Below are 15,588 nucleotides of genomic sequence, written 5' to 3' on the forward strand. Positions count from 1 at the left end.
AGGAAAAAGTCCAGTTCAGAGGACTCTCCCCCAAACTCGATCCTTAGTTCCTCTCGTCTCGGTAGGGGTCCCTGTGGTGGCAATCCCCAATTCTCCGCCCGTCGCAAGCCCCCTTGCGGACCAGTGGGCCCCGCTGCTGTTTCTCTTAGCCCTGTGCCACGCCCGCCATTCGCCAGGGGCACTAGGGTCTCAGCTGGGAGCGTAGCCGGGATTCTCGGAGGCTTTTCCCCTTCGTCGTCACTCTCCTCCACCCGCGTCAGGCTTGGTTGGGTCTTGGGCCGGGCGCCGGGCTCCTTTCGCATTTCCCTTCCCTTCGGTGCTGGGAGGTCTGCAAAGCCCTGGCTGCTTCCCACGCTCACGTCCCACATTGAGCCAGCCCGAAGTTCCCTTCCTCTCTCTGGCTCCGCCAAAAACGCCAGGCGCTCCATCGCCCTCGACATCACTGCCAGGGTGGTCTCCATCGCCGACATCCTCTCCTCCAGAAACACCATCCTTTGTGGGCCTGGGGAAGGTGAACCTTCCTCTCCTCCGGTGCTGTCTCCCCGCACCACTCCACGCCTCTGGGTTACCCCATTTGGCTGGGCATAAGCGGTGGATGACGCCAGGGCCGCCAGCTGGTGGAACTCAGCGTCCGGCTCGGGAGTGGCCCTTCCCGACCTTCCTCCTCCTGCGCCCAAGAGTTCTTCATCCTCCACTTGCATGTTACACCTCACCGCTACGGCGGGATGGTGTCTATATTCTTGGCTTAGTGTCAGCTCACCACAGCCGCTCCTGAATGAACACACGAGACTCTCTGTGATATCACCAGAAACTTTACTGCAGGAAACATAAACATCCGAAAAGCCAAGAATGGGAGACTCCGGCCAACCATCCTTTATATACCCTCCCCCTCATTTGAAAAGTCTCTTCCCGCTCAGTAAAACCCCGCGCAAATTCCCCGCCAAGTCCAGCAGCCGTTTCTTCTCCGAGTCCTGAGACGCAGGTGTCTTATCAATGTCAGTGACCCTGAAACTCAGAGCCACATACAGGCTCTAGTAGCAGGGTTCTGACATGTTTGTGTGTGTTTATTCAGTTGAGGTCTATCTCACAAAATCAGTTTTGTGGCTCCTGTGACCACCTTGTAGGTATCAGTCTTAAAAACACAAATCTAGGTTTAATTTGTGGGTCAGGGGTACTTAACGTCACATAATCTTGGATTGCAGTTCACATCAACACTGGATCTTAGGTGATGATGAGGGATTTTGAACGTTGCAATCCAACATGTGAAGGGACACATATGATCTGCACCCTTAGCTCAGTGACCCTAAATTATTAAACTGTAACTTCACTATTGACAAAGTTAGAAGAACTGCAGGACTTGCAGATAAAAACAACAACAACAACAACTTTATTTATAGACCACCCAATCTCCCCAGAGGGACTCAGGGAAGTTTTCAACACAAATGGCCAACATTCAATGCCATATGGAAGGCCACAGTTCACAATTTTTCTGACCTTTAGGTGCTACTATTAAAATTGGCTTTATTTGAAGTATATCATTTCCTTTAAAGCCTTTATTTTACTGAAGGTAAATCTACTAGTTCAGCATCTGATGTTTTGAAATAAATAGATGGTAGATTGAAGGTTTTGATGCCCTGGTAGGAGAGGTTATTTCTGTTACTTCTTTAAAATGATGCATTTCATTTTTACATCTCAGTAGTTAATAGCAATGCCTATTATTCATTCTTGATAGCAGCAGACTCGTATATTAAATCAGATTGGTTGTGTTGATCAATATTATCTTTCATTAAGACACTTGGAGCTTGATACAAATCTGCTCTTTGGTAATTTGATTTCTCCTCATTGCACAGTCAGGGAAGAGGCAGGAGTTTCAATGACATGGCTCTTGTCATCTCTTCCACCTTTATTATGCTGGGATTTCTACTGGCACAGACAACTATTGCTCTGATGGTAGTAGAGGTTGATAGTCAGTGGGACAGTGAATCTGTTCCAGGTTTTAATCTATGTTGATTAATTCTTAGCTCCAATAGAGACCGAGCACCTTGGATAGCCCTTTTAGAGGCCACTGTCTGTACCATTTGCTGGATCTTTATGTTAGTACAGTAGAGTCTCACTTATCCAACACTCGCTTATCCAACGTTCTGGATTATCCAATGCTTTTTTGTAGTCAATGTTTTCAATACATTGTGATATTTTGGTGCCAAGTTCATAAATACAGTAATTTCTACATAGCATTACTGTGTATTGAACTACTTTTTCTGTCAAATTTGTTGTATAACATGATGTTTTGGTGCTTCATTTGTAAAAGCATAACCTAATTTGATGTTTAATAAGCTTTTCCTTAATCCCTCCTTATTATCCAACATATTCGCTTATCCAATGTTCTGCTGGCCCGTTTATGTTGGATAAGTGAGACTCTACTGTAGTTGTAGTTTTGGTATTAACAGACACAAACACACACTTCTACAAATTACTTATTAATTCTCCACATTCTCCATATTGCAAAAGGTTTTTAATGTAACATAAACAATTATCTTTGTCATGAGGTGCTTCTGCCAAGCGTGCTGCAATAAGTGGAATTTGCTGAATGGCATATTGTAGTAGATTTGACCCATATGTTTTAAGAGTCATCCCTTACTAACAATGGATCTGTGACCTTTTTCTAGGTTGACTGGCATCAACTGGATTATCTGGTAATTGATTTACCCCCTGGGACAGGAGATGTACAGCTATCAATCTCACAGAATGTCCCAATTGCAGGTACCTTTTATAGATATATAAAAAAGGCAGGTGGCTGCAAGATACCATTCTCAATGGAATACTCTCCCTAAAGATGTTTGCCTAGTTCCTTCATTATGATCTTTTAATGTCAGGCAAAGCCATGTTTATGTCTTCAGACACTTTAAGATTTTTTTTACTACTTTTAGATCTTAGCTTTGTTTTTTTGTTGCTAGTTGTGTTTTGCTTCCATATGCTGCAGAGTTTTTACCAATTTTGTTGTTTTTATTTCTTATTCTGTTTCACTAGTATTTGTTTTAACATTTTAGTATAAATAATTTATTTTGTGCCAAAAGCATTGCATAATAAATCAGTTTAAAAGTGATAAAATAAAGGAATCACAAGCAGCTAAATAGTTTTAGACCAAAAGTGGGCAACAGCGACCGCATTGTTCGTAGCTTTAAACAACTCCTCCTCCGTACATGAGGCAGGACATTGTGGGCAAGCATACATATGCAGAGTTGTTTGTTCTGCTCCACAGTCACACAAGGTGGAGGATTCCTCCAGGTAGTACCATCTTGCCAAGTTGTCTTTTGATCTGCCCACTCCGCTTCTGAGTCTGTTCAGGGACTTCCAAGTTGCCCATTCTTGGTTTGCTCCTGGAGGCAGACCCTCATGGGGGGCCATCCAGTTGGAATTGCCTGGCTATAATAAAAACAAACATCTGTGTTTAGTCCTATAGACTATCTCTTCTTGTCCAGTATTTTGTTCCTTTCGGAGTAAGCCAGATGTCTATGGGAAAGTCGTAAGCAAGACATGAGGAAAATTGCAGCCTCTCCCTTATGTTCTAGTTGACAATAGCACTATGTGTGCGTGTGCCTGGGAGCGGGGCTATATATAAATAAAAACACTCCTGACTGGCTTTTTATTAGAGAATATTGAAGGCAGAGGAATGAATTTCTACACATAAGATTTGTAAGGAAAATGAGAGCCAGATTCAGTTCATGTCAAACGATGCATAATCCCTGCAACGTCTTGTTCATTCAATCATCCTTAATATAGTTCCTCTCTGAAAAGTGATTATGTAAAAATTATACATTCTTCTTAAGTAGGGTTGCTTCTCAAGTGAATTTCAGTCACATTTGCTGATTTTAATGATCAAAATAATTTCATACTTACCAATCTTATTAATCCTGCACAGGCAATACTGCTCAGGGGGAAATAGTTGGATTCTCATCTCTCAGTAATGTGATTGTGACATATTGGAAAGAAGATTCCTCCCCTCCCCTCCCTTGAATAAAAATGTATTGGGGGACTTTTAGGAGATGGGAGGGAAATAGTAACGTCTAGGTAAGGTGAGAAAGTTTATCCCAAATAAAATGAGACGTTTTAATATTTGTGTTAGATATAAATGAATTCCAAAATAAGTAAATGTAATGTTGAAACATTCTTTTTAAAATACAAATACAAATTGGATTTATGTGTGAAATAGCTGTGTATCGGACAAGCATTAAATAACCCCAAGACTGTGAGAGTAAAGCTTTGGTTTCAAAACCAGTGGAAAATTGCAGTTGTAATTTCAAGGGGTGGTGTTTATTGGTCGCTCTGCCTTAGTGTCACGACCCAGGCTACAGAGCACCAATAACCATACGCAGAGACCAGATTCTATTTAATATCTTTATTAAGGAAATATATAAAGTTAATAAAAGCAAATGTAAAAGTTAGTCCAGAAGCAGACCTTTCAGGAAAGGTCAAAATTAGTCCAAGGAAACAATGTCCAATATGAAATATTAAGGTCCAAAGTTGTAATCCAATAACCGAAACACTCACTTTGCCAGGCAAAGTGAGGGGAGATGACAAGGTCCTTTAGTCCATGAACTTGAGCAAGGCTAGGAAATAACTTGATACTTGAAACAAGGCTTGAAACGTGGAACAAGGTAACGAGGAACAAGAACAAGGTCCGTGGAATAACTTGGTAAAATCCGTGAAACAAGGCAAGGTTTAGTCCTGGGAAACAAGGCAAGGTCCGTAGGTAAACAAAGGCTGGGAAACAGGAGCGAAGGCTGGAAACAAGGACAAGGCTTGAGCAGGAACGAGGCTTGAAACGGAGCGCGCTGTCCAGACACAACTCGCTCCGGAGGCTGACGAATTGACTCCGCGAAGTTACTTCGCGGGTAAAACACCTATATAGAGTCTAACTTTCCCGCCGAAGCAGTTCTCTGGGAACCAGAAACGAAAGCTAAACTCTGAGACCAGATGTTTGACTCCTTAAAGATTCTCACGAAAAGCAGGCTTAATTGGCTACATTCTTAGCTGCTATTCTAGCACTCCTGCGCGAAGCTGCTTCCAAACCCCTTTGTTGTTTACAAAACTCATGGCGAGAGAACACGGGAGATGTAGGCTCAGGGTTTGTTTGACATACTTCTGGGACACAACTTTCTTGCAGGTGCAAGGTTCCCAGATCTGCCTGGGAAAGATCTGGCTGAGAAGATTCCAGTTCTGACTGGGAAGGTAAAAAACCCAAGTTTTCTTCTTCATCAGGCATTACAATGTCATGAGCAGGACTACAAGGCCCATGAGTCATCACACTATCCCCCTCCTCAAGGCCCCTCCCAAACTGGGACTCTCTCCCCGAGGCGCGAGGTCGCGGCTTGGCGGGATAGGTTTGATGAAAGCGACGGGTTAGATCAGGAGCATGGACTGTGGAGGCGTCTTCCCAAGAGCGTTCCTCAGGGCCAAAACCCACCCAGTCAATGAGATATTGTAGGCGGCGGCGGTGAAAGCGAGAATCCAAAATGTCCTCAACCTCGAACTCCTCCTCCCCATTCATCAAAACAGGAGGGGGGGCCGGTTGGTCTGTATCAGGACGCACACCATCCGCCGGAAGGAGCAGGGAGCGGTGAAACACTGGGTGAATGCGCATTGAACGCGGAAGTTGGAGTTTGAAAGTCACGGGGTTTAATTGCGCCACCACTGGATAGGGACCAATGAAACGGGCATCTAACTTCCGGCAAGGGCGATGGGAGGGCAAAAAGCGAGTGGACAGAAAAACCCGATCTCCTACCTTGATTTCGGGGCCCGGTTGGCGATGTTTGTCCGCGTGACGTTTATAGTCCTCCTTGGCTTGGTCTAGTTGTTGGAGCAAAAGTTGTTGCACCGCTGTGAGTTCCTGCAGCCAATCCTCTGCTGCGGGAACTTCTGAAGTTTCAATGACAGGGGGAAAGAAACGTGGATGGAAGCCGTAGTTTGCAAAGAACGGCGTTTCTTTTGTAGAAGCTTGAACTCCATTGTTGTAGGCAAACTCTGACAGTGGTAACAGAGAAGCCCAATTGTCCTGTTGGTAGTTTACATAACAGCGAAGATACTGTTCCAAAGTGGCATTGGTGCGCTCCGTTTGCCCATCTGTTTGGGGATGATGAGCTGAAGATAAACGAGAGTCTATGCCCAATAGTTTTTGTAGTGCCTTCCAGAAACGAGAGGTGAATTGAGATCCACGGTCTGTGACCAAACTCTTGGGCAATCCATGTAGTCTGAAAACATGTTGAAGGAATAGATCTGCAGTCTCTTTGGCCGTGGGGAGGCCTTCACAGGGAATGAAATGGGCTAACTTGGTGAAAAGGTCCACCACCACTAGGATCGTGGTGAATCCACTGGAAGGTGGTAGGTCAGTGATGAAATCCGCAGAAATTATTTCCCATGGGCGAGATGGGGTAGGAAGGGGGTGTAGAAGCCCTGAGGGCTTCTCCCTTCTTATCTTGGAGCGCTGGCATACTGGGCAGGTGTTGACATATTTTTCCACATCTTTGCGGATCTTGGGCCACCAGAAATCTCTTAGGATCAGATGCATGGTTTTAAATAGTCCGAAATGCCCTGCTGGTTTGCAGTCATGACACAGACGAAGTGCTTTTTCCCTGCCCGGTCCGGGTGGGATATAAACATGATTTCTATAGCAAAGCAGTCCATCTTTAAGCGAAAAGGGAAAATGCAGACCTTGACGAAGTTGGTCCTGCGCCCAGGCATCTGCTTGCTGACTAGCCCTGATTTCTTGAGCACAGATGGGTCCTGGAGTAGAGGGAGTTGAATCAATGGGAGTGGATTTGGTGTTCCCCACTGTGAGCGTGGCAAAGTTCTCGGGTTGTAGTAGTTGGGATTCAAAGGTCTCCTTGCGTCCTGCGGCGTATTCCGGTTTACGTGACAGGGCGTCTGCTTGCTTGGTTTGGGCTGGGGTCACATAATGAATCTGGAAGTTGAAACGTTCAAAGAATAAAGCCCAACGTTGCTGCCTCTGATTTAGCTTGCGGGCAGTTCTTAGATGTTCTAGATTCCGATGATCAGTGTGGACTTCAATGGGAAATTTGGCCCCTTCTAGCCAATGTCTCCAAGTTTCAAAAGCTGCCTTTATGGCTAATAGTTCCTTTTCCCAAATGGTATAGTTCCTCTCTGGTGCGGTTAGTTGACGAGAATAATAGGCACAAGGATGAAGGTGATCTCCCACCGGTTGTAGGAGCACAGCCCCAATTGCCACATCAGAGGCGTCCGCTTGCACCACAAAAAGGGTTTCAGGATCTGGATGCTGAAGGATTGGCTGGGACGTGAATAATTTCTTTAGTTGCTGAAACCCTTTCTCTGCTTGATCAGTCCAGCGGAAGGGCTGTTTTCCACGGATGCAGCTAGTGATTGGGTCAGACCAGCGGGCAAAATCTGGAATGAACTTGCGGTAATAGTTCGCGAACCCCAAGAATCGCTGCACCTCCTTCTTGTTAGTTGGCGCCCGCCATTCCAATACTGCTGAAACCTTGGCTGGATCCATGGAGAGCCCTAGAGGCGAGATACGGTATCCAAGGAAATCTACCTCTTGTAGATCAAAAGCGCATTTTTCCAGCTTGGCATAAAGTCCATGATCCCGCAATCGTTGTAACACCATTTTGACGTGGTTCTCATGTTCTGATTGTGATCTAGAAAACACCAAAAAATCGTCCAGGTAGATTATCAAGAACCTATCTAGATAGTCCTGAAAAATGTCATTGACAAAATGCTGGAACGTTGCGGGAGCTCCGCATAATCCATAATTCATAACTCGGGACTCGAATAATCCGAATTTAGTCTGGAAGGCGGTCTTCCACTCGTCCCCTTCTCTGATGCGAACTAGATTATAAGCCCCCCGTAGGTCCAGCTTGGTGTAGACCTTGGCTCCTCGAAGTCGGTCTAATAGATTAAGGGCAGGGGATAGCTGTTCCGCTTAGTGATATTGTTCAATGCTCTGTAGTCCACCACCAAGCGTAATTCCCCTGACTTCTTCTTCACAAACATCACTGGGGAGGCGGCTGGGGATTGAGAGGGTCTGATGAATCCCTTGCGAAGGTTTGTCTCTATGAATTCCCTGAGAGCTTCTTGCTCTGGTTCAGTCAGGGAGTAGAGATGCCCTCGCGGGATCGGGGCCCCCTCCACCAAGTCAATGGCACAGTCATAAGGCCTATGTGGGGGTAATTTTTCGGCTTCTTTTTCATTGAATACATCCCAATACTCGGAGTACTTCTTTGGCAAGGTGATAATGGGCTCGGTGTCTGTGGCATGGCAGACCTTGGCTACGAGGCAATGGTTTTGGCAGTACTTTGAAGCAAACTGCAGTTCTCTGTTGGACCAGGAGATGCTTGGGTCGTGAAGTGTCAGCCATGGAATCCCCAAAATCACAGGGAAATGGGGAACCTCAGTAACAAAGAAGGAAATCTCTTCCATATGTTCTCTTATCCACATCCTGGTGGGTTCCGACCATTGGCTTACGGGGCCCGTCTTGAGAGGACGGCCATCGATGGCTTGCACCACACGGGCATTCTTGAAGTCATGATATTGTAATCCCAGAGAGTCGGCATACTCTCTATCAATGAAATTGTTGGTAGCTCCAGAGTCTATCATGGCGTGGATCATGACGGGTCCCCTTTTTGCTGACCATAAGGTGACCACTAGAAGGAACAGGACCCCGGTTGGCGGCTCTTGAATGGGTTTCTTGACCGGGTTGGCGAGCCTCTCTACGCCCGGTCGTTGGCTTCCCCCGCCGGCTGTGTGCCAGCCGCCTCAGACGCCTTCGTCTCCGTGGAGGACGCCGCCGCAAGACGGGCGGCGGGCTTCCCTTTGGCTGGGCACTCTCTGGCGAAGTGGCCCCCATTTCCGCAATACCAACAGAGATTTAGGCGTTGGCGGCGGGCCTTCTCGGCGGCGTCTAATCTGGGACGCACATTGCCCAACTGCATCGGCACCTCCTCGCTCCCTCTGGGGTATGGGGATGGTGGTGGGGGTCTCCACACTGGGCGCGGCTGAACGCTGGCGGGAGCGGGGGGTTTTGCCCCAGCTCTACCGCTCTGGCCTCGTACCCACTGTTTCCTGTTGGCAATCATGACTTCAGCCCGTAAACATTGATCGATGAGTGCTTCAAGCGTTTGGGGAGGATCCACCTTGGAGATTTCCTCCAGCATTTCAATGTTGAGACCCTCCCGAAATTGTCCTCTGAGGGCAACATCGTTCCAGCCGGTGTTGTGGGCCAGCACTCGGAACTCGGCTATGTACTGAGACATGGGTCTGTCTCCTTGGAAGAGGCGGCGGAGTTTGTGCCCGGCTGCCTCCAAATTGTCCTCGATTCCCCAGGTCGCCTTAAGGTGGTCCAAGAAATGTTGCGCTGACCTTAGATGTGGGGAGGCTTGGTCGAACAGAGCCGTCGCCCAGTTAGCCGCTGGCCCGTCTAGGAGACTGTAAATCCACGCCACCTTGATGTCTTCCTGGGGAAACTCGGCATCACGGGCCTCTAGATAAGCTTGACATTGGCGACGGAAAACATGAACCTTAGAAGCTTCTCCAGTAAACTTGGTTGGCAACGCCATGGCCGGAAGACGGATTCCGCGTTCCTTCAAACCCTTTATTTCCCCATCCTGTGCATTGAGCTTATCACGGATTCGGTCCACCTCATCCTTGTCGATGGTGTAGGTAATCGGCTGGCCGCCCGGCACGGTTCCGGTAGACATTCTGGCCTTGGTTAATTGGTGCTTATGGGTGGCGGAGTCAAACTGTCACGACCCAGGCTACAGAGCACCAATAACCATACGCAGAGACCAGATTCTATTTAATATCTTTATTAAGGAAATATATAAAGTTAATAAAAGCAAATGTAAAAGTTAGTCCAGAAGCAGACCTTTCAGGAAAGGTCAAAATTAGTCCAAGGAAACAATGTCCAATATGAAATATTAAGGTCCAAAGTTGTAATCCAATAACCGAAACACTCACTTTGCCAGGCAAAGTGAGGGGAGATGACAAGGTCCTTTAGTCCATGAACTTGAGCAAGGCTAGGAAATAACTTGATACTTGAAACAAGGCTTGAAACGTGGAACAAGGTAACGAGGAACAAGTACAAGGTCCGTGGAATAACTTGGTAAAATCCGTGAAACAAGGCAAGGTTTAGTCCTGGGAAACAAGGCAAGGTCCGTAGGTAAACAAAGGCTGGGAAACAGGAGCGAAGGCTGGAAACAAGGACAAGGCTTGAGCAGGAACGAGGCTTGAAACGGAGCGCGCTGTCCAGACACAACTCGCTCCGGAGGCTGACGAATTGACTCCGCGAAGTTACTTCGCGGGTAAAACACCTATATAGAGTCTAACTTTCCCGCCGAAGCAGTTCTCTGGGAACCAGAAACGAAAGCTAAACTCTGAGACCAGATGTTTGACTCCTTAAAGATTCTCACGAAAAGCAGGCTTAATTGGCTACATTCTTAGCTGCTATTCTAGCACTCCTGCGCGAAGCTGCTTCCAAACCCCTTTGTTGTTTACAAAACTCATGGCGAGAGAACACGGGAGATGTAGGCTCAGGGTTTGTTTGACATACTTCTGGGACACAACTTTCTTGCAGGTGCAAGGTTCCCAGATCTGCCTGGGAAAGATCTGGCTGAGAAGATTCCAGTTCTGACTGGGAAGGTAAAAAACCCAAGTTTTCTTCTTCATCAGGCATTACAATGTCATGAGCAGGACTACAAGGCCCATGAGTCATCACACTTAGTGACAAATTGAATATCATATGGAACTGAATGGGAAATGAAAGTGTAGGCTGGTGTTTATATATGTGTGAAGAGAGAGAATCAATGGGTGCTTCAGCATGCATGAGTGGAAATACTTTCTGTTAAAGAAGAGCCACCATTTATCTTTAATTATAGTTCATTATGTTACAGCATGGCATTTTCCCCTTCTATGGAGTGAAATACTTGAATTAAATACAATGACAGCATTCCTGAAAGCATTGTTTGTGTCATTCTTTCTTCCTAGGGGCTGTGATTGTATCTACTCCTCAGGATATAGCTTTATTGGATGCACGCAGAGGAACTGAAATGTTTAGAAAAGTGAATGTGCCAGTAAGTATTTACAAATACATGCTATTATATATATGTAATTTGAGGACAGTACCCCATATGTCTCTGAAGCAATGTTAATCCCTTGTAGCCCTATCAGATTCAAAATAAAACAAAACATTTCTCAGTAATTCCACTTTAAGGAAAGGGCATACATCAGTGATAGAGCATATGCTTTCTATGCAAGATGTTCCAGATTTAGTCCCTGGAATCTCTAGGTTTTTTTTTAAACTGGCAATAATTGATGACAATCATGGGGTAGACAGCCAGCAACCTAACTTTAAAAATATTGAGTTGCATTATACAGCTACACTCCTATGGAAAATAAAGCTGTTAATGTCCTTCCTCCACTGATTACTATTCTTTCTTTTGGGGTTTGTCTCGTTTATGTCTGAGCCTTTGGTGTTGAATAACTGTTGATCAATTGTGAGAAGATCCATTTACATATATTTTGATTGAGTTACAGTTTCTGATAGTAATACCCTGAGAGTAAAGAATGTGGGCTTTTCTGTTTCAGGTACTCAGTGTCCTATTTATTGATATACATATATTTTGGGAACAAATTTGGGTTTTGCTTGAATGCTATACATGGTACATGCCTAGGGGGAAATAAAACTATTGAAGAAGTGAATTCTGTGTATATTACAAAGCTGTATTAAATGCAGATTCTAAAAACCTTAAAAATTTGAAGTACTGATTTACCTGGTATGTGTCAGTTGTACATCTCTATATCATGTAAAAAGTTATCATTTGCAAAAGTATTATTGAAACTCTTGAGCAAGTAAATTTTCTGTGCAGAATGACTGTTTAAGGCTACAGTGGTCACCTACTCTAGTGTCCTGTTTAGTGTACAAGTGCCGCTATCATTCTGAGTAGGTGCCTCCAAAAATTTAGAGAGGATATTAAGTCATGAGGATCTTGAGCTCTTTCAAGAACCTGCTGGGAAGATTATCTAGAAGCACAAAGATATGACAGGGTTATTTAACTGACACAAATGTTTCTATCTACAGAATAGAGAGGCAAGTGATCCTCCCTCTTCTACTTGCACCCTTAAAACATGCTGTAGGCTGGGAAACTCTCTAGAGTAGGTTTCCAGATGGCTGTGAGCTCACAGGTGGAAGGAAATGTAGAGGAAGTCTTGGCACTAACATGACCTTGGACTTAGGCCATAGCTAATCTGATCAACAGCATTAGGGAAAGAAGACTGCATTACTGATGGGTTGACTCAATAAAGAGAGACACAGTCCTTAACAATCATCTTAATAATCATCATAATATTTCGATTTGTTACCTGCTTCTGCCTATGGCTCAAGGGGGGGGGTACAACATTGTTAAAACAGACACATACAAGGCTGTTAGAAGTTGGATCCTTTGCTGTTTTCTGATTCATAGTGGGATAATAAATTGAAGCCAACTTGACAGCATATAAAAAACACATCAGCTATCTGACTAAAGACATGCATTGTAAAAGTAAAATGGAAGGTTCCACAGTATATGTGCATAATTCAGAAGAAGCATGCCATGGGTAACTTGCTCTGGATGTTGTAACGAGCAGTAAATGTATCTTGGAATTATTGGAAGACTTCAGCAGCTGTAGATTAGAATCAATTGGTACTGAAGATTATGAAAATAGGAATGGTTTTGCTGTAATTCCTATTAAACCAAAGGTCCTCCAGATTTTTCACACTCATTGGTCATGCTTATAATTGAACATACTTCGGGGAGGCTGTCTCCCTGTGTTAAATGAGTTGAACTTTGTGAATCTGAGTGTAGGAAGCAGAAGGACTCGTACACACACACACACACAGACACACACACACACAGACACACACACACGCGCGCGCGCGCACGCACACACACTATCTATGTTTAAGTGCTTAGGCACAATGTCCATGAGATGAAGTAGTCTTAAAAATTAACAAAAATATTATTTATTTGATTTAGATCCTGCCTTTCTCCCAGTCTGGGACCTTAAGTAACTTAAAATGTAAGTGAAAATAAGATGGTTACAATAGTTTGTGGTTTAAAAATGTTTTTATAATCATTATGCTGTCAGTTTATTAAAATATTAATATAAAATTTGCACACACATTTCAACAAATAACACAGAACATTTTTAAAAATAAAAATAAAACATTTGAGATAATTATATAGAAAATAAATTGAATAATACAGGAGTCTGCTGAGGAGCTCAGCGCGTTCCTATCTAAATTGTATATATCTACATTTCCACCCTCTTTCATCAAGGATAAAGATCTGTTTGGTCCTCCATATGTTTGGTCCCCTATATGTTGTTGGATTGCATCTCCTATCAACCTTAGACTTCATAGCTGTTAAGAAGTGAGGAATGCTGGGAGTAATCAGTAATAAAGGAAAGTGAAATGGAAATAATTTGAGTGTGTGTGAGAGAGCAATAAAATGTTACCCCAAAAGCTGTTCTTTTGTTTTGAATTGTAATCAGGCTTTGCTCAGGCTGCAACAACTTATTTTTCCCCCAAGGAATCTTTGATACAAAATAAATAACATCATGAGCATTTTCAGCTTATAGCAAAACTGCAAATGTTTATAAATATTGCAATGCTTTGAAAACTCAGTATAAAACAAAGGAGGTGTTTGATTTTTCCATAATGTGTTATATTTTTGCTATAACCACTAAATTAAGAAACTACTTAATCAAAGCCTCTAAAAGAGCTGTTTATCTTCTGTGATTCTATGCAGAATTATTCATTGTATCTGGTATTTGGGGCAGAATGTTCCCGAGAACAAAACAAAAAGTCTTGTTATGAAATGGTAAAAGCTGAAAGTTGTTGGGACTTTTCTGATATCTATACTGTAGCAAGTTAGTTACAGGAATGTGCTCACTGCAGGTTGGTTTCTTTTCCTGGTTTCATTTAGAGATGAAAGTATGTCAAGATATAGAGAAATGATAAATGAGGATGAGCTGAAAGGGAGTACTTTTTTTGCAAATAGTTTGTTCAGCATTCTTGTTTACCCAGCTAACTTGCAGTAATTCCTGTAAAAATCTCAGATATGCTGGCCAATTCAACAAAGCATTTCTTTATGCTTAGTTTTACTCTCAGTGATGTCATCAGATGGATTGCAATCAGGTAGCTCAATCTGGTGTTATAGCTTGCAGTTCCTAAGAGCATTAATGCAGATCCTAAACTTCCTCAATCCCCATGATAAATAAGCACACCCTGCAATGAGAATCCCTCTTCTGAGGCTCCCAGGTATACAGTAAAATCCACCTCTTCTTGTGTCCAAATTTAATGGAAACTGGATGTAGACTTCTGGCAATTTCCAGTATTGTCAAAGGGATAGTGCAGTCCATGAATATTTGGAGGGTGGTGCTCCCGGAGTCCTTTGAAGCTACCCATTCATTAAGTAGTTCATGTCTTCTATATAGCATCATGGTATCATTCTATATTGTGCCATTTAGCATGTGGCTGTACCTCTAATTCCTTTAAGGAAACAACCTCGATTATAGGATAAAATTAGTGTTGCAGTGTCACCCTAATCTCCTAAAAGGTGCAGCTTTAAAGACACAGCCTGCAAAGTAACCAGGCATTTCTTGCTCTCAGAAAGAAAGCTTTATTTTGAAAGGTAGAAAATACAGAGAACTGGATCTCCTAGTGGTGCCTCCAAAATGGAGTGACCCTGAGCAGTGACAGTACATTTGCTTTTATAGTTTCACAGAGTTGTGCCGCCATTTTGGGGTGTCGCTCCATCATTGTCATGCTCAATTGGTTAAAGGACAGTCAGGCAATTTCATATCATGGTCCATATCCTTTACCTTGCACCCTCCTTTTGTCTGTTTCTCTTATCAGTAGGAACTCTTCATCTCAAACCCACCATGTACAAGCCTAGTGCTAATACTAATGGGACAGGAGAGGGTCCAACAAGCCTTCAGCTTATCAAGGCCATCAGTGTCAAACAGGGCAGGTTAGGGGGTACTCAGTCTCCCGCCATGAAAATTGATGGTCCCTTCCCTGCCGACAGTGGATGAGATTGAACAACATGTCGGTCATGGGACATTGGCATGGTATGCTAGGCATATGCTAGGCATTCTAGTGAATATCAGTAACAAATCATCATGCATGTATGTATCAGTTAAGCAAAAGATGAGGGTAAGAATTAAGTAACACAATACATTATGAAAACCATCTCTTTTATGCTATTCACGAACAGTCTGTAGCAGCCAAAAATAGGCAGATACCATCTCTGAAGGTACTCACAGCAGTAGCAGTTGATTGGGCAGTGAGGAGCAATGAATAGGATTGGGAGTTGAAGAAGTAACATGTAGGAAATTTAGGGTATGCTCTCCACTTACCTGAAAGCGACCACATTTGACACAGATTGCAAGAGGAGAACATGCAGCTGAGCTCTAATGGCAAAGCGTATCTGGTACTCTTTGCCTAATCTTACCTAGAAGAACTCATTGGTCAAAATCAGATGTGTGATTGGGCTTCATTATAAAAGCTATCGATCA

The 15,588-nt window shown here is 43.9% G+C and overlaps 1 protein-coding gene across 3 annotated transcripts in view; it reads left to right on the forward strand.

Annotated features, from left to right (window-relative positions):
• nubpl (NUBP iron-sulfur cluster assembly factor, mitochondrial) overlaps positions 1-15,588 on the forward strand; it is a 90,975-nt gene that overhangs the window by 57,337 nt on the left and 18,050 nt on the right. For all 3 annotated transcript variants that reach the window (XM_062968243.1, XM_016991067.2, XM_062968244.1), the window contains 2 exons: positions 2,667-2,760; positions 11,017-11,102. In XM_062968243.1, coding sequence (XP_062824313.1) covers positions 2,667-2,760; positions 11,017-11,102 — 180 coding nt within the window. The remainder of the gene's footprint in view (positions 1-2,666; positions 2,761-11,016; positions 11,103-15,588) is intronic.

The sequence above is a fragment of the Anolis carolinensis genome, chromosome 1 (assembly GCF_035594765.1).
Source record: "Anolis carolinensis isolate JA03-04 chromosome 1, rAnoCar3.1.pri, whole genome shotgun sequence".
Taxonomy (NCBI): Eukaryota; Metazoa; Chordata; class Lepidosauria; order Squamata; family Dactyloidae; genus Anolis; species Anolis carolinensis.